The sequence below is a fragment of the Polyodon spathula genome, chromosome 21 (assembly GCF_017654505.1).
Source record: "Polyodon spathula isolate WHYD16114869_AA chromosome 21, ASM1765450v1, whole genome shotgun sequence".
NCBI lineage: Eukaryota > Metazoa > Chordata > Actinopteri > Acipenseriformes > Polyodontidae > Polyodon > Polyodon spathula.
This window is the reverse complement of record NC_054554.1, coordinates 7,764,056-7,787,499: the sequence shown is the minus strand read 5'-3', so window position 1 is coordinate 7,787,499 and position 23,444 is coordinate 7,764,056. Positions and strand designations below refer to the sequence as shown.

The following is a 23,444-nucleotide window of genomic DNA, read 5'->3' as shown; positions in this document are numbered from 1 at the left end:
AAATGCGCACAGTAGTGAGTTAAAGAGAGTCACGTAATAAAGCTCCTGATAATGATGCAGTAAAACAAATATGTCATCGCTGTAATCAATACATTGTTTATTAACTTTTCTGTTGAATATGTGTTTGTTTAACTTGGTTGGGCAGGTAAAGGAAACAGAGTTCAATATTTTTTAGATTTTCTTTATTAAAAGGGGGGGGGGGGGGGGGGGGGGGGGAGCTGTGGGAAACCTTAATATGATGGCAGTTACCAAAAGCTCCCATTAGCTAGGAGAGGTCTCAAATGTGCAGTTTTTAAATAAATATTTTATAGAAAACATTTACTTTCATTTAACATCTGGTACTACCACATTAGGTTGAAGCAGGTTATTTTTCCATGCCTCGCTTCCAGGAAACCTGTTACCTTTGAATGTCCAAATTGCACATCAGCAGTGTCTTCTGGGAAAAGCATGTTGCTGGCTGAAAAGCACCTCAGTCAACAGGGGAAGGAGCTTTTGAAAGGATGGGGACAATTTTACTCCAAAAAAATTACCAAGGAAACAACACTATCTGAAAGCGTAGTTTTTAACTTTAAGAACCAAACAGATAGTCACTTGACAACAAATTTACTTTGGCTGTAGTACTGTGTGCGGGATGCCATTTTGCAGCACAATAACACATGACATGTTCGTGTGGTCCAATATCTGCACGGCACGTCTAAGTTGTAGGACAGCACCCCATTTTTGCGGATGTTGGACCATATTTGAGCACCCTGTCTTACGTTATTGCTTTCGTCCGCGGTGCGCGTACCCAAACCGGCTCTTCTGCTGCGCAGGGGGCGCGCATTCGAGGTTTGGTGAGCTGCTCCACACCACATAACGTCACAGACAGAGCTGCTGCGAAGATGGCGATGGGAACAGCGCTTCGATGTGTGTATGCAAACTTTCCTAAAACACTGTCCCTGCTGCCCCGAGCTGCACAGAGACCTGCCTACTGGCTGGCATGGAAGCCTTGTGTTCCACGGTCCTTCGCCACCGCCTCCAGACTATCCTCAGGTACGAATTTCCAGCATGTTTCCAAACTGACGTTGCAGTTTATCCTGAGTGACTGTATCATTGCAAAAAAAAAAAAAACTCGCTATGACCTTAATGCAAGTGCACAGATTACTTGATAAAAAACTGGGTAGCGAATTTTTTTTTATTTTTATTTTTTCAAAAAATGTTATCCATTGCTGTTAATTTTTAAGTCAGTGGTATTTTAGGTCTTTAAAAAAGCGAACAAGAACTTGTGCAGCGGGTCCCCTGTTCTCAGGAAGTAGCACACATCTTTAAAGAGTTTTGTACTTAATACAAAGTGTTTCAGTGCGGAGATTTGTTTATGTATAATTTTATTGTTCGGCATTTCTCACTTAATATTAACCAGAATTGCGAGCTTTAATTTTTCAAAATCGCGACTAAGATTACATTACTAATCCCCTTTTTTGGCACTATTCTTTCCACAGCTTTTTATCCACAAACTGTATTTTTGCATAAACTGTTGTGTGTGGACATAAAGAAGGGGCTGCAAATTGGCACTACAGTACTTGTGATGATGTTTCAATTTTAAACAAGATCTGGTTAATTTAAGGATCAGGATAACAATGTAATAAACATCTCAACATTTTATACTGGTGCGATATCTCAAGAAAACAAGGGCTACAGCAGTCGCTAACAATGACATAACATGGCTGGTCATGTGTGTATCTCTCCAGAACAATTTAAACACCTTACAGACTGGTTGCGTGTAATCAGTGTCATCCTGGCTGTCTATTGTGGCCCTGCACCAACACAATTGTAAAAAAAAATAAAATAAAAAGTACAAAAATGGTAACTGTGCGAGCCGTACTGCCCCATCCATGAGCAGAGGTCTGCATAATTTGCTTCCAGTAGGATCAAAAAGTGTGCCCTTTCAAGCAAGATGAGGATTAACATTCCAGAATTAAAAAAAAAAAAAAAAAACACTGTGGGACAGTGATGTCTGTTTTAATGGTCCAACTAGAAGTGGAGCATTCAACTTTTTATTGCGGGCCACAGGGTGCCAAGACAAGGGCAAATCAAGCTCTGTGAAAGCAGCTGTATACAAGTGCATTTTAGCCTACATTTAATTTCATCTAGTAGCGCTGGTAAAGAATGAAGAAAGAAAGAAGGTATTTTTCTGCGTGGTCTAATGCTAGCATTTGAAACTGTTGATGCATTTTAATTGCCCCTCGAGGTATGACAACATAAGAGAAATGGGGTAATCGAGACCGTGCTGAGATTTGGGGATGGGGTATTCCATAAAGCCATATTGTGCTAACTGGGTTATTTCTACATAATTATCTTTTAATGAAAATAATTTAAAAATAAACTGACTTTCTTGCATTCACTGAAAGTGTGTGGAGGGATGCTTCTCCTTCTGTCTGCTCTCCAGTATGATGAGTAGGGACTGTACCATTTAAAGAAAGCCCACTCCATCTGTAAATCTGGAACACAGATTCCAATAAAATATGAATTGCAAAAAATAAGATTCCTATGAGCAAATCCCAGTGGTCACTGAAGTTGTGTGTCTCTTCCACAAGTTTTTCCACAAGTTTAAGTTTGTTAATATTTTTCAATGCATATCTACTGCTATGTATTAATACCGGTATAGTTTGTTGTATAAATACATTTATCCTCCCTCTCCTCTCAGCCTATCTAAAGTCAGCAGTATGTCCATGCAGATCACACCTCCGTGTCCTCACATTCTTCAGGGGGTAGATGATTGCAACTCCTCTCACGTGGAAATTCTACTGGACAGTGTACTGTTGCTGTTAACTCTTTCTGGCATTGGACAACCCCCACCTGGATTTGATTCCAAAGAATGTGGAACAGATCGTAGCCTCTATCCTGAATGCAGCAACATTCAGGTTCTACACTGTTAGTACCAAAATCCAGCGCTGTATAGAAGAGTTCAGTGGTGTGCGTGCTTGTGTCTGCATGCCTGTTGCTTGGGAGGTACTATTTCTCAACTTGCTTCACCTCGCCTATTAATGAGTCTATTGTAACAGCAAAAGTCTTTTGCAGAGCCTCATTTTGACTTGTTACTCTGCAAGTGTATACTCTTCTCAGCCTGCTGTTGCAATGTTCTCCTCCATAACTATGGACTCTCGAGTAAAGCTATTTTATAGAACCAAGTGTGTGTTGCAAGCAATTCTAGATGGAGACCATTCTCGGCAGTGGCGTCTGTTCTATTGTTTATTGCTCGCCCCTGTCCTGGAGAGCTACTTGGTCTGCTGGTTTTCGTTTCAATCAAGTTCTTAGTTACTTAATTGCACCAATTATTGGCTTAACTAGTCAAGATTAACAGGTGTTCCAGATCTTTAGCCACTGATGATGTAAAGACACCTATACAACCTGCTGGATAGGGGCTCTACAAGGCCAGGGTTGGAGACCCCTGTTCTAGTGCATCTTAAAACTGATGATGGATAATGAATAGACCCCAATATGTGCAATTTACTAATGCTTTATTTTTTTCTGTAGCTCTTAAATTCACAGACAAGCACGAATGGGTGCGAGTGGAGGGAGGGACCGGTATAGTTGGCATCAGCAATTTTGCACAGGTATGCAGTCCTTTCCAGTAAGGCTTGCTCAATCACAGTTCAACTGTGTGCTCTCTTCCTTTGTGGCCTTTGCTCACATCTAATATTTTTATTACCCTCCCTTATTTATTTTTTCCAGATAGCCCTTTCACCTATCCTGAGGAACACAAACTGTTCAAACTATTTGTGTTTTATGGCATTATTTTTTATTGTTTTGATTAAACAGTTGATTATCAAATCATCTTTATTGGTGTTAGGATATCAATTAATTTCCCACAATACTTTCTGAATAAGGTGTGGAATTGTGGGACAAGCTCACATGCTGACAATCTGGTTTTTGATTATACCTGTAGCTGTATCTGAACTGGATTGTCCTGTTTAAGTGTATTACAGCGCTTATTAAAATTGCTCAAGGATTATTTAAAGTTAAAGTCCCACATACCTAAGACTGCATTTATGTATTTACAAAGTATGCATTAAAAATAATGAATTTAATTTGTGTTTTTAGTCTGTAGTGTGGGAGGCTACCTCAGAGCTACAGGTGATTTTATATCTGACAGAACCACATCTTTACAGTCACTTTTTGATTTTAAATGCATTCTTTATAAACATTCTTTATATATATTATGCATCTTTTTTGACACAGGAAGCATTAGGGGATGTAGTATACTGTGGTCTTCCAGAAGTTGGCACAAAACTAAAGAAAATGGGTAAGTTTTGTCTCTCCTCATTTACCCCCAAACGTCCCAGTGTTTGGAACAAGACTGCTGTCTTGCTCTGCAATGTCTCTCAAGTGGCAGTGCAATTAAAGAATCTTAAGGGCAAACAATCCTGGACATTTTTTATTTTGTTATATATTCTAGCCACTTGCCAGTCTTCTCAATCACACCAGTATTGCTCACAAGAAAGCAGTTTTGTACCACAGAAGACAGGGCCAACTGTAAATGTTAACATCATCTGTGTTCCAGACGAGTTTGGCGCTTTGGAAAGTGTGAAAGCTGCCAGTGAACTGTACTCCCCACTAACTGGAGAGGTGACTGAAATAAACACAGCGCTGGCAGACAACCCTGGACTCGTCAACAAATCCTGCTACAAAGACGGTGAGTTCAGCACTGTACCACCAACCCAGTCTGGAGAATTTCACAATACCTGGGTGTGTTTTTCAGTAGTACAGCACATGGCCAAATTAAAATGTTGTATGGTCAGTCTGTTTCAATTGGGAGATATCTTTTCTTCTTTTCTCCCATATTGACTTATTGGTAATGACAGCAGTCCTATACCTAACCCTTTTGTACTCTGTAAGAATGTTTACCTACAATCCAGCATTTAAGACTTTAATAGAATTAGGTTCTGCATTATCACATTGAAATTTCTAGCACCTTGTAGACAATACTATCATAGCATAAAAGGTTATGAATTGGCATTTTTGGAGTTTTGCAAAAGAAATAAAAATGCTGAAATAAATAATTGTAGACAGCTATTTCTTGTAACTTTTTTTTTTTTTTTTTTCCACAAAAGCAAAACTTTTGCTACAAAAGATTTTTCCTAAATCCTTTTTGAGAAATCTCCACTGGGGTATGTAAACTTTTGACTACAACTGTATACAGTTTGTATTTGGAAGTTTAGATTTATATTGTAAATCAGCAAGTCATGGCAGATGGTTTTTATTTTTATCTTTTAAATTCTCGTGTTCCTGGATAACATGAATTTCACAGAATCCTGTGCAACCATAATATGCATCCCTACAGTCAGCCTTGAAGTTTTTTTTTTTTTTCTGAAGCATTTTCTTCTGGGGGAAGAGTGGCAAATAATGATCTAAGCAGAAGCCACATTTTGAGGATCATATGGAACATATAATAGGATCTATGTGTAAGAAATTAAACATTAGGACAATTATTTTAACGTTTTAATATACATACCTCCCTTTATTTATTAAAAGTGATATAAAATACCTCCTTGTCCTTCTAGGTTGGCTTATAAAGATGACGCTTGATAACCCCAGTGAGTTGGAGGAGCTGCTGGATGAAGATGCTTATGAAAAGTATATAAAATCCATTGAGGACTGAGGACAATTCAAGAGGCAGTAATCCAGTTTCTCTCATTAATGACAACTAGAACTCTTCCACACTAACCCCCTCCTCCCCCTGACCAACTACAGCTGCGCACCAGTTGTAGAGTCAATGGAAAACTGCAAATAAAACACAAGATTTTCTAAATAGACAACCTTGGAATCTGTAGAGTCTGGCTTGTTTTTCCTCTAACCTTTAATACCAGGACTGTGACTGGGGGATTTGCACCATCTCTAGGGCTGGTGTTCAGATCCCAGAGCTGGGAAAGTGGTGACACATATGGCTTGACTGCTCTTCTACATTTCCCAAAATGTGCCCCAATTTTCTTTGTGACACCAACCAAGCAGGCTGTAAACCTTACTATAGCTTTAATGTGTGTGTCTTCCACAAGCGTTTTTGAATTCTCTCTTATAGCCATCAAATAAGAACTTGCTCACTGTCTTACGTACATTTTCATCAATTTTTTGTTATAACAAGTACATTTTATTTTTGTCCCAATCAGAATGTGGTCCCTCCTCTGTGCCTTGTCTGTCACAGTTTAGGTTAGACTTCCCTCTAATGGTGTATATCAATACTTCCCCAAAAGCAGAGGAATTGATTTATTCCCCCTTCATTTTTAGAAACTGCTTTTTTGTTTTGTTTTTTAAGTCCACATCACACAGTTTGTTACAATATCAGGACTCAATATTAGAGATGATGTGGCCTTCAGAAGATTATTGAGGTTCATTAACTAGTGAGGCTTTGTGTAGAAGTTGAGCAACAGTCCTACCCAGACTATAACCATAGGTTGCCAGTTCTGTAAGTTTAATTATGTGAGTTTTTAATTCATAAAAAGGAATATAGCTGATTAAAAACCATTCCCCTTTAAATGTAATGCTATTGACCAAAGGTTGTAAATGCAGTTTTCTTTGAATGGGGTATTTTATGTCAAATCTGAGTGCTCTGTACACCGCTTATAAAAAGTGGAAAAACAAAAGTAGGTATTCTCCTGTCTCAACTGTTGAAGTGGGTGAGCCCGGCTGGACAACCATGTCCATGTTGAAGGGGTCCTGCCTGGAGGTCCTCCTCTTCCTCTTGGCTCTCTGGGGCGAGGCAGCCCCTCCAGGGCGCGCTGGTCCCTCTCCTATCCCTCTAGCCTGTGGGTACTTTCACTCAGCCCGCTGGCCATGCAGTCTCGCTCGTACATGAATGCCACAGTCTCGTCCTTATTGTGGCTGACTTAGCCCTTCAGCACTGAGTTGAAGAGGTTGATCTTGGCCGGGTCCAGAACCTGGTACTGGAACTTTTTACGTGTGGTGACAGGCAGGAGGAAGCGCCCCCCTACTCTTCACCAGCTCTCCCCCTCCCAGAGCCTGCCCCACCAGCTGCTTAGGGACTGGCACCAGATCACAGCCTGACCGCTTGTCAACATAATCCAGAGCAAACTGCTGCCACACTAGAGCAAAGTACTGCAGAGGCTGGGCCCGCAGGTCAGTCACAATCTATGCTGGGTAGTTCTGATCCAGGACCACACCTGTGGGACAACAGAGAGAAGGTAATTGTTGCATCTGTCTTTTTTTTTTTTTTTCTTTTCAGGATCCTTGCCAAAATGTCATTGCTTTGCACATGTGCAGTGGTTTTGTGGGTGTAGCAAAGATGGCAAATACAGAATTGAAGCTCAATAAAGTTAAACACATTTTTTATTACACCAAGATAATCCACTACTGCACATGTATGATGATGTGGCATTTTGATCCTTGGCTGGAAATTTGAATGAACTGGTCATCAAAAGAAAACATTTTCTGTCTAGTAACTGTGAGGTAGTATTAGTAAGCACAAGTATTACTTTATTATTGTGTGATTTAATAACCCTCCTCAGCTCTGTGCAGTAGTGAGGTGGGGCACTGCCTGTGTGGATGACTTCATCAGCAGCCCTGACCGCTCTGGACACCACTTTCACACAAACGCTCCGAAGGGGTCGCAGGTCATCGCCGCAGAGACAGGATGCATGACAAAGTTCTAGGCTACACATGCCACCTTTCATGGCATCTATAGCAACATCCAAAAAGTGTGTCCTGCAGGGAGAGGGAATAAGAAGATAGATTATTTAGTAAAAATACAGAATTGTCTAAAACAATCATTTTGCTGTATACACTCGGGTTCACTCTCCAGACTCCAGTACCTTTACTCATATTACAAAGCGTCTCTGAATTAAATAATATACGTTTCTATTGGAAAGCTTTGCATCTCAATGGACAAGTTGGTATTAACTCCTCATCTGGAACCAGCGATAGCCCTCTTGCCAGGGAAGGTGCAGGTAAGCGACGAGGAAGGAAGCCACCACATGCTGCACGTAGTTTTTCATCCAGCCAGTGAGCCACAGCTGCCTCATAACAGCGTCTACCAGGGGGTACCCCATCCTGCCCTTCTGCCAGGCTCACAAGTGGGCACGGTTTGAACTCCAGCACATCTGCTGAGGAGATACAATTCCCTTAATGTATTACATTAACTATTGCTTTCTGTAGTACTAGCATGTTGAATGTATACGTTACACATCATAATATTAGTACTAAAAAGGATTTTGACATTGGATGCACATTTCTGCCAATTTTTAATTATTTTTTTTAATATAAATGTTTACTGTTAAAATGTTTTACTTTATAACAAAGTCTCTTGGAAGTAAAATGAATACATTTTACATTGGTTTGGTTTACCAAAAAAAAAAAAAAAAAGCTTCAAATAAAAGCAGATCTCACATTGAATTTGTACTTAGCATTTTTAACACACTGGCAGCTAGTCAAGATATTAATAATTAGTCAAAAGTGAATACTGTATGACCCTTAAAAGGTAAAGGACTCTCTTATGTGCATGCTTGTACCTGTAGTCAGGCAGGTAAAAGGTACAGAACTTAAATACATTAGGGTAGAGATGTGAGTTTAAAAACAAGACACTGTCATAGAGCTGTCATAAGTCCCTCCATGGCAATTTGCGCTTAAACTTGGACACACTGCATCTCCCAGAGCAAAGTATGAGGGATGAGCAGCCCGAAGTGGAGGTAGGGGGAGAGGTTGCTGGTGTTGGGGGAGTCCGCGTAACACCACTCCTTCTCATAGGGAAACAATGATTACAATGCTTTCTGTTTACTTCTAGATGGCACACCCTACTGTCATAACTAAAAGTATTTTCCACTGTGGGCAAATTACAGGTCTCGTATAACATGAAATACTTCCGCATTACTTTTTAAATTGCATTTACATGTGGATGATCTTGAAAGCGTTTCAGTTTATAGGAAAAGCAAAGATTGGTTGGAATAATTTAGCGGGGTACGAGGAACCTTCTGAAAGGAGGGATTTAATATATTTTTTGGGAATATAGGGGAATATAATGACTCCCCGGTTATACTTTTTCTAATATATTTATATTATATATAATATACTTAATAATAATAAATATAATTGAATTAATTTTAATATACAAAGATAATAATGTCTAGCTTTTTTATTTATCTTGACAATACAAAATTATAAAAGGGGGGAGAACTATATATATATATTAATATATATATATATATATATAGATATAATATATATAATAGAGATATATTACACTCCGGCCTATATACAAAAAATAAATAAATGTCATACTGTTTTTAAAGAAGTGACTGCTGATTTTATAGTTTTAAAATTATGTCGTTCTTTTAAATAAGATCCTTTCCAATTTTAGACTGGTAAAATAAATAACAGAAAAAGTCTATATGGTCTGGCTTTTGCACCTGCGGCGGTATGTGGAACACAATTCAAAACACAGCAATGAAACAACCCCAAAATATCAGACATCTTTGATAAGGGCACAACCTATAGCTTTTATCCTGCAGTGATGCCATATTGTTCCATCACCAGATCGCTTCCGATTCGTCACAACGCCAAAGGCTTCCCATTGGCTAGAGGTGCAGATATCCCAACATTCGCCGTGCTTCAACTTCCTTTTTCGTTTCGGCCATTTTCTCCCTGCACGGTATGTGAGAATGGATTTGTTAAACTGAGAATAAAATCTAAACGAATCCTTCATTTTGTTGCAAGTGTACCGCTTCAAACGGGTGGACTAAATACAATAGTATGTTAACAGTTGGAATCTGTGAATATTGTTGCAGTTATTGCTTTAAATGCTGCATGAAAGCGTCTGCAGGGGACTGTGCCACATCGGTGTTTATCCAAGTGTAACATAACATGCGTCTCTGTGAGACTGGATTGCTTGTGGCATTATTGAAGTGTACCCTATAAAGCCATGTTTTGGGGTACATGGTGAATGTAGTTGATCTGTGTTGTCTTGAACTGTAGGTGTATTCTTAGACTTCACGGGCGGTAGGGTTACATGAGACCTAAGGCTGGCCCCCATTAATGCTGCACTGTTGTCACGGTACGGTACTGTTTTAAAACATAGTGACTGAATTAGTATTATACACAGCCGTGGCTGTGCGTGTCAGGATTAAACCGTTTGAAGAACCATTTGTTTCGATGCAAGTAAAGTTGTTCTCTGCCTAAAAGTTGTGTGCTAAACTGTAAGCAATACAAATTGAATACAGGTATCTCACGTTTATCAGAGTTTTTTGTAATGTTTTTGTATTGCGAGTATCGACATCGAGGGTATATTAGTCGGCAAGGGTAAATGTGGTACATTTGGTTGTTAACGCTTAAGTTAGAATTGTGTCCGTTTCAACTGATGCAGGTTTACTCTAAGTGAGATGGTAACTACCGTAAATACGTACTTTAAAGTAGAGACCAAAGTGTTGTACTCATTTGGTGTAACATTGGTACAGTGTTAAAACTATCAAATATTGTGGGCAGGAATACATAATTGAATGCAATAATACCAAAAAAAAAATCAGCATTTTTTTTACCCTCCTAAGAGCATTTGTGTCCCAGTCAGGTGATGAAAATTCTCCAGAATCTCTGTAATGGCATTGATGATTCCCCTGAACCCTTTTTATTCTGATGACTGACCAAAAATGTTTTACAGTTTTATGAAGGATTGGGGTGATACTGTGTTACCTCAAAAGCTATGTTTATATAAAGTAAAATATAGGAATATCTGTGTTAAGGTAAAACCAAAATGTATAATATGATTTAATATAAAACTAACACTTTTTTTTTTTAATCAGGGAAATAAGTAACCATGGCCCCCAGTCGGAATGGCATGCTTTTGAACCCACATTTCCATAAAGACTGGCAGAGAAGAGTCCGCACCTGGTTTAACCAGCCAGCCAGGAAGATCCGCAGGTAGAAACCTCTCCTTGTATAATTTAAAACACTTGGCTGCAGAGTACTAACTTTGTGCTCTCTGCTTCATCAGTACCCAGAATTTGTTGGTTTACCAGGTTTGTATATGTTGATTGGTTCTGGAAATGGATACCTTGAGATACCATAGACTTTATACATGCAAAAGCTACACATTTCTCAATTCTTATTCTCTTGTAAGGATTCTTGTCCCAGTCAGATGATGATAATTCTCCGGAATCTCTGTAATTGCATTGATGATTCCCCTGAACCCTTTTATTCTGATGACTGTAGACCTCATGCCTGTTTGCTTTAGAAACTAACAAGGTGAACAATCAGTTTTAATGTATCTGAAACTAGTCTAAAGTGTCAAATGTTACTGAACTATTTAAGGTTACATTTAATAAAGTTGACGGGATGGCTGTGCACAGGACTTCTGGCATGCCTAAAGTTTGAGTTTCTTAAATGCATTATTTCTCAATCATGTTTTCTTCTCTGTAGACGAAAGGCGCGCCAGGCTAAAGCCCGCCGAATTGCCCCCCGTCCCATTGCAGGCCCCCTCAGACCATCAGTGAGGTGTCCCACAGTGAGGTACCACACTAGAGTGCGTTCCGGACGTGGTTTCACCCTTGAGGAGCTGAAGGTATGTTAGGTTTCACGCCTTTTATCAGTTGCACTTGTCTGTTAGTACACACTGCCAGTTGTCAGACTATTAAAGGACTTCTAGTGTGGCTAACAATGAATAAATATTTCTGCTAATGTATCCCTTCAATGAATAAATATTTCTAGTAAGGTATACCTTTATACTTGTGTCACAAACTGTCAGTAGGTTTTAGGCACCACCTGTCGGTAAGATAACATTTTGTCTGGAGTCTCTGTACATTGTTGACTTCCGTTGAACCCTTTTCAGTCTAATGACTGTGTGGTGATATAGTCCATTACATAAGTTTGGAAAGAGAAAATAAACCATTTGTGGTTGGGCATTTAATTTTATTTAAACTTCAATGGTGTGATCATTGGAAATTTTAGTTTCATGCTTTCATGGTCTGACACCCTTGGGTGAATGCAGAGCCTCTTCCCTGCTACCAATAGATGTATTTAGCCAAAGCCTGTTTTGGTTGGCTGTTCTCAGATGTAGATGCAAACTAGCTTTGCTGAGCTTGTTCATGAAGTTGCTATATAAGTCTCCAACGCTCATATGTTTAATGTGATATGTGTGTGTCTCCAGGCTGCTGGTATCCATAAGAAGGTGGCCCGCACCATCGGTATCGCGGTGGACGCTCGTCGTCGCAACAGATCCACAGAGTCCCTGCAGACCAACGTGCAGCGGCTGAAGGAGTACCGCTCCAAACTCATCCTATTCCCTAGGAAGGCTTCTGCGCCCAAGAAGGGAGACAGCTCTGTGAGTATCTGTTGGGGCGGGGGCGGGGGGGGGGGGGGGTAGAAGACGTCCATAGTCTTGACAGATTTGATTGATTCTTGCTAATAGTGGCAGTAAGGGTGAGAGAAATGTGTTGCTAGGTCTGACAACGTAGACGTAGTAATATTTTGAATATGTAATGTTGGTAACCTGTAAAATAGTGACATTTAATTTTAAGAGCAAGTATTTAGTTTTTTTTTTTTTTTTTTTTTTTTGTAGCATTCACTACAATTCTAACTGTTCTGTTTATTTACACAGGCTGAAGAGGTCAAGATGGCCACACAACTTGCTGGGCCAGTCATGCCAATTAAGAATGTAAGTCACTGCTGTTTTTCAGATCTTCACCAAGTAGACCATTTCCCTTTGCTAGGAGTAAGACTAGCTTTTTATGCAAATATGCTTCACCCCTGCTGACTGGCTTAAGCATTTCGTGTAATGTACAATATAGGTGTTTTTGTCTCCTTTTTAAATACTAGCTCAACAGGAAATACTAATCTCAATTAATGCCTGAAGGATTAAGACGCATGTTTTGATACTTACAGATCTATGTCATTTAAAGATCAACCTAAAAGCACTGCATTGAAATAAGTGGTGTTTTTTTTTTTTTTCTTTATCCATAAATTATCAAATTACTTTGTTTAGCCAGCCAGAAGGATCTGCAGGTAGAAACCTGCATAGTACCAAAGTCAGGTCCTTTAGTTAACTTTTTGTATTTTCTGGTTCATCAGAAAGTACCCTGAATTTGTTGGCTTGCCAGATTTTTTATGTTAAGTTCCAGCAATGGTTACCGTGCTGTACCATATACATGCAAAAGCTACACATTTCTCAATTCTCATTTTCTTGTAAAGATTCTTGTCCCAGTCAGATGATGATAATTCTCCGGAATCTCTGTAATTGCATTGATGATTCCCCTGAACCCTTTTATTCTGATGACTGTAGACCTCATGCCTGTTTACTTTACAAAAACTGCCTGTTTTAATGTAGCTAACCCCAGTGGAGATCTGTATCTTTTAAAGAGTAACCTGAAAGCACTGCATTGAAATAAGTGAACAGCATTTCTTTTTCTTGTAAGTTGTCAAATCGATGTGTTATTCTGTGTGCAGATATACAAGAAGGAGAAGGCCCGAGTGATCTCGGAGGAAGAGAAAAACTTCAAGGCCTTCGCCAGCCTGCGTATGGCCCGATCCAACGCCCGTCTCTTTGGCATCCGCGCCAAGAGAGCAAAGGAAGCTGCCGATCAGGACGTGGAGAAGAAGAAATAAACTCTTTAGTTTCTATGGAACTTTTAATAAAAGTCTGTGAAATGAAAGCTGTGTGTGACTTGACTTACTTTCTATACCACTCTCGGAGGGTAGGGATGTCGAATTTCATCAGATACGGATGTTTTCAAACTGCGATAAAGCTACTCCTATTGGTAGAACAAAGATTTTATCGAGTCATGCATTAAAGACATAATTATTAGGTATGTTGTAAGAAACGAAGTCAAGCAGTGTAAAGGTTTGGTTACTGGCTTCATCAGTCCTAATGCATTGTGAATGGTTTAGTTAGGTACTTAACTAAAAGTACTAGAAGGCAGTACAATTGCATACATATCTACTAGGTGTTTAAACCAATTTTGTATTCCATGTATGCATTGATGAAGGCACTAGCTGAAATGTTAGTCTGCTGAACTAACCTTTTACCTTGACTTGCTATCGGCAGACGTATTACAAGGTGATGTACACATGGATACACACAAATATCACGTTGGGGGTATTGAATTGGATGTCACAAGCCTCTCATACAGCAGGCATATTGCATTTGCAGCCCTAAAATTGGAGTAAGTAATGTGCCTTCTGTTCAGCGAAGCAGACTCCTGGTAAATAAACTGAAGTGAAACATAAATGTGATGATTGTCTAAAATGAATGTGATTCAGATAGTGCAGAAAAAATGGAAATCCTGTTGATTAACTCAACACAGTGACAATGGGAAGGCACAGTAAATAAGGGGAAAATGAATATTCTGCATAATCTATTCCTGTTGCCACAATAGCCTTATTCTACACTGAAAACATTTATTTATTTATTAATTTTTAAATATAGAAAGGTGGATGTGTGTGTATATTACTACAGGAACACATATTTAAGTTGAGTAAAAAGTACCTTTACAAAGAATAATATTTTTAAAGAATTTTTAAAACTTGTTTTTAATGTGGTTTTTGCACAGTATGCCCGAAGGAGCAATGGAGGTATTTTTAATTGCAAATAAAAATGCTTTCATACTTTAACATCTTCATGATCAGAGGCTGAGCCAGCTCTTTTACATTTAAGTTGATCATGGCAGTCATTTTATTATGTTTTTTTATTGTATTGCTGCAGTATAAATAACCAACAAGTTTGTTGCAATATTGCCTACATGAGTATGCTTTCCTCTTCTGTGCATAGGCTGTTTACTTGCACCTTTTATTTCACCACTGGGTGGCAGCAGCACTTTGCAGCTTGCAGTTGGAGTTGCTCCTTAAGTGTTTCTGGAGATGATTGCTTTTGGCTCTGAGATTCATGCTGTGCAAGGCTCTAGCTGCTTCAGTGCACTCGGATAGCTCTTGGTGTGTCAGGAAATACATTTTACTTTGTCAGTTATTAGAATAAGTATGATAAATCTGTTTGGAGAAAACTGAAAAGTCTCACAAGTTTATGAACTAGCTTTTTGCTGCCTTCATTTTTATACTGTTTTTTTTTTTTTTTTTTTTTTTCCTAAGCAAAACAACTTGTATCTGTAATAAATAAGGAAGGTGTGACAAAAACTGGTTTATTTTTTTTAGCTTCTTAGAGTTTAGCACTCCTTAATCCTGACTTGAAAACACCCTGCCATTCAGTGCTTGGTGCATAATGGTGTATAATTGTGGTTTTATGTTATGGATTACTGGTGCTAGGTAAAGGCAACCCAACTTGTTGTAGATTACCTACTCAAGCAGACTAACACCTCCTATCCTTTTTAAATATGTACCCTATTTCACTGATTTTTCTTAGGATGGTATTATTGTTTTTGTCTGTCCTTTACTACACTTAGCTATGGTTTTACTATGGATACCACATAATATACAGGATAGAACACTCGTTTTTAAAGCATTGCTGTAATCATGTCTCAAAGTAAAAGGCATGATTGGAATCAGGATATTAAAAAAACAAAACAAAAAAAAAACACTGAAATGCGAGCAGCTTTGACATTCTCCAATCACCACAGCAGCTCAAGGGTGCTCAACACTGATGAGTAAAAACAAATGTCAGGATAATGCAGGGTACGTTAGGGCCCAAACTAATTAAAGCTGAAATAATTTCAGAGTGTTTTTATTTTCTGGGAATTTTCAACAATAGCATGATTTGCGTCACAGGCTCTGGGTCAGGGCTGAAATAAAGAACACACACACACAGAGGCAGTGGGCAAAACAAGTGCTAATCTGACCGGTACATACAGCTTCAAACAGCATCCACTCACACACATGCCTTCAATACTTATTAATTCAGTTCAAGTTGTTAAAGCCATAGAAACACACACAAAAGAGTATTCCTTACTGATTGAGCAATCCACAAGAGAAATCATCAGCATTAAAAATGATCTTAATTAAAGCTAGCTTAAATGTGTTAAATGATATAAATACAGCAAATAATAAAATACAATGGTTGAGAGAAATTGAGAATTATTTTAACTAAAAATATTCTGAAAGTTCAGATGACATAACTAGTGATTACAGAGTCTCATTTGAATAACCTATGTAGATATTATAAGATGCCCTCCCATTATTTTCATGTTGCCCAGAAAGCCTGGTACATAATACAAAAACAAGGCAAACCATGGGAAATGCATAAGAAAATTTACCATGGTTACCAGGGTTATTCAGACACAATGCTATACATCTCATGGAAGTACTCTACCCTTCACTTCCTGTGTAATGGTTGTAATTCAGGAAGTAGGAACATATGGCTTCACCAAAGTCTCAATGGCTTTATAACAACATGTTTTAAAATATGAATGTTGTGTTTAAAATTAACTTCTCTTTTACTATTGATTAATAAGATCTTATCAAGGACCCTTGCATTTTCTGGCCAGATAATGTAAAATGTATTTTTACTGGGAGTTTGGCATTAGTTAAAATAATTGTATTGAGCCAGTCAAAACATTGAAGCTAAGCATTGATTTCCTCTTTAAGAAGACTGGAACCGTGTGATTCCACTCTGCTGCATCAGCTTGGAGTCTCACTGGACAGTACTAGTTCATCTCCTGGTTAGCTACTTACATACATCACAGCCACCAATGTTGATCCAGGCAGCAATTCATTTCAAAGCACCTTTGTCTGAATGTGTCACTGACTCACAAGAACATATGCATGTCTATGTGCGCATTCATGATTCTGTGGGTGACTTCATCAATGGCTTCCGACAGTCACGTTAGACTGATTGGCAGTCAACATCTCTCAAGGTGAAAGGTTGGGTTGTGAAGGAAATCTAATGCACTATTGCATATTTCAAAGCCTCAGTGCTTCACTGGTATCGACAGGTAAATTAAAAGTCTTTATAATGTGACAGTCAGTGTGAAAGGTAGCAAGGAAATTAAGGGTGACTAAATGTTTTTCTTTCTTTAAGTCACTACATCCTTTTGGAACAATTCCGTTCCGAGAAATGTTTATTTCTTCCAGTGCTGAGACATTTAAAAAGTACCAGTGGGATACAGTGATATCAATACATAAGGGGCAGCAGTTGGTTGCTTAATGACAAGAGAGAAGGAGTTGAACAGAAGTGTACAACAGCCCAGGAAGTACAAGACTACCTGAAAGAAAGGAACGCAAGGGAATATATAAGCTACTACAGAATCATATTTTTTTAAATGGAAATGTGCTATACTTTGTTTCATTCAAAACTGCACATATAATATGGGATATAAAGTTATATTCACAATACAATAAAATTGGATTGTAACTCCCAGTATCCTGCTCTACTAATCAAAAAGCTTGATTTGCTGACATTTCTGTACAGCATGTTAATGTAACCCTTGCCTTTTTAATCTCTTAAGCACTCCAAATCATCTATTATTATACCATATTATAATTTTTTTTTTTTTTAACATTGAGAAAGAACACTTACTTTTAGTGTTAATATATATTCAAATATTATTTTATAGTTATGGATGAAATAAAACAGTAACGGTCAGCCTAGCTTAACCTTGTGTTTATGTTTCATCTTTCTTTTTGTCAACAAACTAAGAAGTTGCTTCCCGAGTCAGTGGCACAGAACCCATAAACGAGTCAAATAAAAAAAACATTATTCTCAGATGAGCAAAACTGTAACTTGCAGGCCATTTAGAAAGAGTTTTATGGAGTTGTAATTGTAGATCAATTTGTTGTACTAATTGCATTATGTAATGTTTATTACCCAGCTAAAGAGTTGAGTATTCATCCCCTGTCAGATTAAATGGTCTGTGATATTAGGTGCGTACCATCCTTCAGAAAGCTACATTTATCTTCTTAATTTTTGTGTTACAAAATCCCTGTGGTTTACTAATGTTTCCGCTAGGATTTCTGCATAGTATTTTAATGGCATACCAATGTGTTTTCTCAACCAAAAGTAGATTCAGGATAATATGTGGCTTGGAGACACTTAACAGAGACAATATAAACCACAAGACAAAAAGGCTAAGTTATTCTATTACTTTCCTAAGGCATTAGTTATCCTGTCTATGACCTTTTCTATTTTATCTACTTTGTTTAATTCCCTTATAATGTTAAAACATAATATGTAATGTTACTAATCAAGAAGGTATTTTCTTTACTTACCTCAAAGATCTTATTTGTTCTGTAATAAAGAAGACATCAAGCATCATTCTGCCATGTCAGGTAATACACAAGTATATCTGTGCTCTGAAAATGGCTCTGGATATGTAATGGTGTGCTAGTGTTTCTTCGGGGTAATGCAGTGTTATTAGTCTGACCCCAGAGCAAAATATGTTTTAGTTTCTACTGAACAACTTAGCTTGCTTTGCTTTGTGTTAAAATGCCAGCAGTCATACCAGTCTTTAAAAACTGACATGCACTGTAATTGGATCTTTGGACATTCTTAGAGAATTTCATATAAATCAAACCCAAAACAGACATTCAATAACACAGGAGTTAAAGCTGTGTGAATAGGACCCATAATGAAATACATTTGTTGTAGTTGTATTTATTGTATTTATTTAAGAAATGTGCTAATAAAGTACACATTTACCCTTCCATACATAAAATATATTGTAGCTGTAGAATATATTTATATCAACAATACAATATTTTTACTATTCACAGATTTGGATATTGTTTTAGGCTTAATATAATTTTGAATATAAATGGGTATTACTACTATAAGATTAAATTTGCAGAAAAAAACACATCTATAACTGACTCACAAACCCTTCCAACTGTCTATCAAAAGCTATTCCCAGTACTGTTGAGCAGACATCATTACCTCACAACGAGATCCCTAATATCCCCATTCTCCCATTCCAAGGTATATTAATCAACTCCAGAATGTGTCATCCATTCTTTAAGATACATGCTTATGTACTCTGCTGTGAGAAATTGACTCATCTGCTAAAAATACTTTTTAATTTAGGAGAAAAATCACCCATCCATCTTGACAAAAACAGTGACAGAATGGTTACCTAAACGTGAACAGTGGCACTCAATATGAACCCCCAGTCTAGATGGTTTCTTAATTTAGTCTGCAGACTGCTGTAAGTTCTTGTTCTGTGTTAACTTGGAATCACTTTTCACAGGATCTTCAATGATAATTCATCAGCGATGCGATGGATCTTCAGTAAAACAGGTATCTGCAATAATACAAAGCTGGTTCTTTATCAGTCCCAGACTGATTTCTTCCAAATCCATTGCGATGAATATGGTGGTTTTGCTAGTGTCAAAATCAAACCTGCTTGCATGACGTGTGTTGCTGTCAAACCCGACAATCTGAGATTTAACGATTCTGTTAGCTTTGCGGACAAGAATGCCACATTTAGGTTTCTTGCTCTACAAACAGCAAATTCTTGTCATATTGAAACTCTACAAGACTAGAGGAAATAACCCCAGTGTCTCCTTGAAAAGTTTTTTTTTTTTTTTTTTTTTTACAGCACATTCATTTATATAAAACACCAATTAAAACATCAATCGCATCGTTTTTTTTTTTATTTCTCTCTGTTATGGGAGCAATTTAAAAGATAAATGGCATTTTCCCAATCCACCTGGCCCTCTGATAAAGAGGTGCTGTTAATTTGGCGGCACTATGGGAGAATGTTTTTAGCGACCAATAGCCATGGAGCACCTTGATACATTGATAAATTATAAATGGTCGCCAATTGTACGCCTTTCTCTTTCTCCTCCGGCAGTGCCAGGCAGCTCGGAGGCTTCCTAATGAAGGGAAGGTTGTTAGTTTTGATATCCTGGAGCAAGGACAGGATCCTCTCCTTTTCCTGCAATAATTAGTTTCTGTGCAGACTTGGCTTGTTATTTGTCCTCCCTAATTGCACCAGTACCCTTGTCTTATTAACAGAGAATCCTTGGAGAATACAGCAAAGTGATCATTCTGTATTATTGTTCTGAGGTTCATTTCGTTTTTCAAGTTTTGGGGAGCTTCATCCAGTCTGAGCTTCAGCCTCATACTGTTGCACAGTCAAGGTGAAAATAAAGACTGGACAACTAAACAACTAAACAACAAACAGAATATGAGAATAGACTTGCAAGAAGCATGTTCTGTTAATGGGAAGGAGGAAAATACTTTAATATCTAAAGCTACCCAAATATTTATTTTTAAGCAGACTCAATAAAACATGTACAGTACTGATATCAGAATTCTATCCATGGTCACTCAGTCCTGTGGTCTATGCTGGAAAGCTTATCTACATGCTGGGTATGTTTGATAGAGAAGATATTTATAGCAGGTTGATATAACTGCAGGCATGCTGGTTCATCATATTGTGATGGGGCTTCTGGCCAAGGCAAATTTAACATGGGGGCAAGTTAAAATGTACCCTATTCACAGATTTTTTTTTTCAGTTGTGTTTTTGAAGAGAGTTTATAAACATTCCCTTATGGTAAACAGAGCTTTGGAACTGTGCGTTAACTTACCAATCAGCTCATGAAACTCAAAGCACATCTTTACTAGCAGAAAGACAGAAGAAAGAGCAACAGTTATGCTTTAGTAGTCTTAAATGCAGAAAGACCGCATGGAACAGCCTAACATACATGCTCGATCAGGCGCATTCCCAGTTACCTTTCCAGTGGACAGGATAATGGTACCCTGGAACAGAATGATATCTTTTAACAAATGACTGTCAGTGAAACTACAATAGCAAGCCAAAGGCACTGTAGAAAGGCAACCCAGTGTTAGCATATTCAAAATGGTATTAACTAATACCCACTGGTAATCCATTGCACTACCATAGTATATATTAGTACCAGACAGTGGGCTACCTAAATAGAATCATAGTAGAATATTCTAAAGCCATTGTGCTGGCATTATAGAAAAGGCTGTTCACTGCTAAGGTTGATTCAGGGAAATAAACTCGTATTGAATTAAAGGGAAGACCCAATGGCATATTCAAAACTCAAAACTAAATAACCTCTTTAATTATCTTTTTTGTTAAGATTTCTTTATTTTCACTCTAGGGAAGATAATGTATCCTGCCACTTCATTATACATTTACTTCCTGTGGGCTGTAGGGTAAATTGTTCTACACGTTGATTGAGTAAATAAAGCAATGATAAAAAAAAACACCTAAAAACAATGCTATTCCATGCCAGCATTGAGTGGATAAGAGGTCTATAAAGTGAATAATTAAAGGACTGACTTGGAACCTAGAGGTATTAACTCAAGCACTGTTTCAATAGGGTTAGCCTTTTCTTTGCCCCCTTATTTCAATTGCTACAATCTGATAGGGCTTTTCTTCAGGAAAGCGAGCGTGCATTAACCCAAGGATTCTTGACCCATGACTGATGTCCAGTCAAGAGAGCGTGTCCTCTCCTTGATCTCCTGTTTACCAGCTAGAATTATCCATCAGGCTGGAATTGAAACAGCTTTTGCTTTGAAATAAAGTGGCCACTTCTGAAGGAAAGTTTCACTGTGAAGTCAAAAGTCTCCTCAGATCTGGAGGTTTTAAATGATGTGTTGATCTCATATCACCCCACTCAGTATTACAAAATCCCAGGAAAACATTGAAGAATGTTTTCGATTGTTGCCAATTGATCCAAGTTGTTCTTTTGCTGGCAAGCATAACAGTGACTAACTTAATAAAACAAGATAAATAGAGTTCTCGCCCATCAGCCTTGATCATATTTGAAAGATGAAGGGATAAACAAAATAACTGTATTCCTGACAATCTGTCACACTTTTCACTGCTAACATCTTTGTTGTCTTTACCTTTCTCTTCTTTTCCAGCTGTACTGAATTTTGTTGTTCACAGTGGTCACAATGTGCAGGCCAGCGTTAACAGTATTTGCAAATCTTGTTATAGCATTGAGGACATTGAATACATTTTATAAAGAATTTGATAAAGAATAGTTTCTTTTAATTTTTCTGCATAGTTAAAAAAACTTGACTTGGAAGCAAAATACAGGAGTCTAATAATCTTGTCTGTCTCTCATTCTCTACTTGTGAACGATAACGGATTGATTTTGTATCTTCAACAAACTTTTATTATTTACACCTAACCTTGCTAAAAAAGTTACCAATTGCATTTGGCTATAATACAAGAAACTCGTTTTTGTACAAATATTTTAACTTTTCAGGTACAATTATAATACAAAACAATAATAATGTGGTAAAATTATATTACAAACATGTGCAGATTTTTTAACACGATATGAAAAAATATGAGAAAATAATAGACATACTGTACAACAACAATAATTCCTTCATGCTAAAGCTACATATTTTACCCAGCAAAAAAACCCCAACCATTTAATCGATAATTTAAAAGAAAATAAAAGCCCTCTGTCGTTCTCTATGGGACATAACAAGATACGATACTGATCCCAGGGTCAGGTTTAAGCAGACATGCATTCCCTAAATAAAAGGCAAACCCAAGAGCTTAATTTTTGTGATGTTCATTCGTCAGTGTTCACTCTTAACTGACCCACTTTCTCTTGTTGCAATGATATTAGCCTCTGACAAAAAACAACCTGGAACTAATGGTTCCAAGACTGTTCTGCCTGTCTTGATTAATTTCACTCGCTTCATCTTCATTGAAAAAAAAAAGTAGTTGTAGGACACTGAACCCGTTTAGATAAGTGATGATAAATGTAATACTGACACATTAACAGCTGGTAGCACTAATCTTGGACTACATAATGTTATAAGGCAGACAAAGATCACGGCTAATCAGGGTTTATGAAACCAGATGTTGTACTGACTTTGATTACAAGATAATCTATTAAACACACACACACACACACACACACACACACACACACACACACACACACACAGTGCAGAATGAGGCTATATATTTGTTTTAGGGATTAAGCTGTTTTGTTGTTGATTGTTATAATTTTTTTTTTTGAAAAATTATTTCAGGGGAGACCTTTGAAAGAGGATTCTGAATGCAGCAGACAAAGCCTCATGAAAGCAACACATGCAAAAGACAAGGAAATGCAGGCACGGTACTAAGAAGAAACTCCCAGCTTACTAGTTAAAAGGCAAAGAGGCCAACTGCTCTTCTGCTTCAGACACTGGTCTGTTCTCTCTGTAATTATGTCCATATTTAAGAATACATTTAGATCACTCTTAGTGGGGTAATAACCATATATACTAGGTTTTGTTATAAACTAGACAGTTGCAATGTGCTACTAAATATTTAATAGGATAAATGCAGAAAGTCCTGATGTCTTTATTATTTTAAGACTGGCAATTGCAAATTCATATGAATTCCAGTTGAAACGTTGTTTTTATGGTAACACATTTCTATTTGAGGCATCATTTATATTACTATACTTATACAAATGTTTCTATATTTTCTGCCAGTACTGTATGAATACACTTCTAGTCAATACACTATAGACAGTGTAAGGTTTTTTTTTTAACATTACTTAACACCTTCAAATAGAATTGCTGCAGATTGTGTGGAATATGCAAA

General features: G+C 37.7%; 3 protein-coding genes and 3 non-coding genes across 6 annotated transcripts; 5 read left to right on the top strand and 1 right to left on the bottom strand.

Annotated features, from left to right (window-relative positions):
• Positions 1-753: 753 nt before the first annotated feature.
• Positions 754-5,795, top strand: LOC121296630 (glycine cleavage system H protein, mitochondrial-like). The gene is made up of 5 exons (XM_041222382.1): positions 754-1,032; positions 3,514-3,593; positions 4,219-4,282; positions 4,541-4,672; positions 5,541-5,795. Exons 1-5 carry the CDS (start codon positions 882-884, stop codon positions 5,636-5,638), a joined length of 525 nt encoding a protein of 174 aa, XP_041078316.1. The 5' UTR covers positions 754-881; the 3' UTR covers positions 5,639-5,795.
• A 792-nt stretch (positions 5,796-6,587) lies between these two features.
• Positions 6,588-8,218, bottom strand: si:ch1073-390k14.1 (deoxyribodipyrimidine photo-lyase). The gene is given in 6 exon segments (XM_041222383.1): positions 6,588-6,963; positions 6,965-7,154; positions 7,491-7,540; positions 7,542-7,640; positions 7,642-7,699; positions 7,898-8,218. Coding segments are annotated over 6 exon segments (789 nt in total). The 5' UTR covers positions 8,091-8,218; the 3' UTR covers positions 6,588-6,764.
• Positions 8,219-9,530: 1,312 nt separating this feature from the next.
• Positions 9,531-13,622, top strand: LOC121296722 (60S ribosomal protein L13-like). Its single transcript, XM_041222495.1, has 6 exons — positions 9,531-9,634; positions 10,779-10,896; positions 11,395-11,536; positions 12,122-12,295; positions 12,572-12,628; positions 13,417-13,622. Exons 2-6 carry the CDS (start codon positions 10,793-10,795, stop codon positions 13,573-13,575), a joined length of 636 nt encoding a protein of 211 aa, XP_041078429.1. The 5' UTR covers positions 9,531-9,634; positions 10,779-10,792; the 3' UTR covers positions 13,576-13,622.
• Positions 10,548-10,631, top strand: LOC121296740. Its single transcript, XR_005947085.1, has one exon. It is a non-coding gene; the product is annotated as a small nucleolar RNA MBII-202 (small nucleolar RNA).
• On the top strand, positions 11,115-11,195 carry LOC121296742. Its single transcript, XR_005947087.1, has one exon. It is a non-coding gene; the product is annotated as a small nucleolar RNA MBII-202 (small nucleolar RNA).
• LOC121296741 lies at positions 13,180-13,260 on the top strand. Its single transcript, XR_005947086.1, has one exon. It is a non-coding gene; the product is annotated as a small nucleolar RNA MBII-202 (small nucleolar RNA).
• Positions 13,623-23,444: the final 9,822 nt, after the last annotated feature.

Coding starts and splice junctions, on each gene's coding strand:
- LOC121296630 (XM_041222382.1), top strand. CDS start 882: ATGGCGATGGGAACAGCGCTTCGATGTGTGTATGCAAACTTTCCTAAA. Junction 1,033..3,513: donor CGCCTCCAGACTATCCTCAG/GTACGAATTTCC, acceptor TTTTTTCTGTAG/CTCTTAAATTCACAGACAAG. Junction 4,283..4,540: donor CACAAAACTAAAGAAAATGG/GTAAGTTTTGTC, acceptor TCTGTGTTCCAG/ACGAGTTTGGCGCTTTGGAA.
- LOC121296722 (XM_041222495.1), top strand. CDS start 10,793: ATGGCCCCCAGTCGGAATGGCATGCTTTTGAACCCACATTTCCATAAA. Junction 10,897..11,394: donor CCAGCCAGGAAGATCCGCAG/GTAGAAACCTCT, acceptor TCTTCTCTGTAG/ACGAAAGGCGCGCCAGGCTA. Junction 12,629..13,416: donor CAGTCATGCCAATTAAGAAT/GTAAGTCACTGC, acceptor TTCTGTGTGCAG/ATATACAAGAAGGAGAAGGC.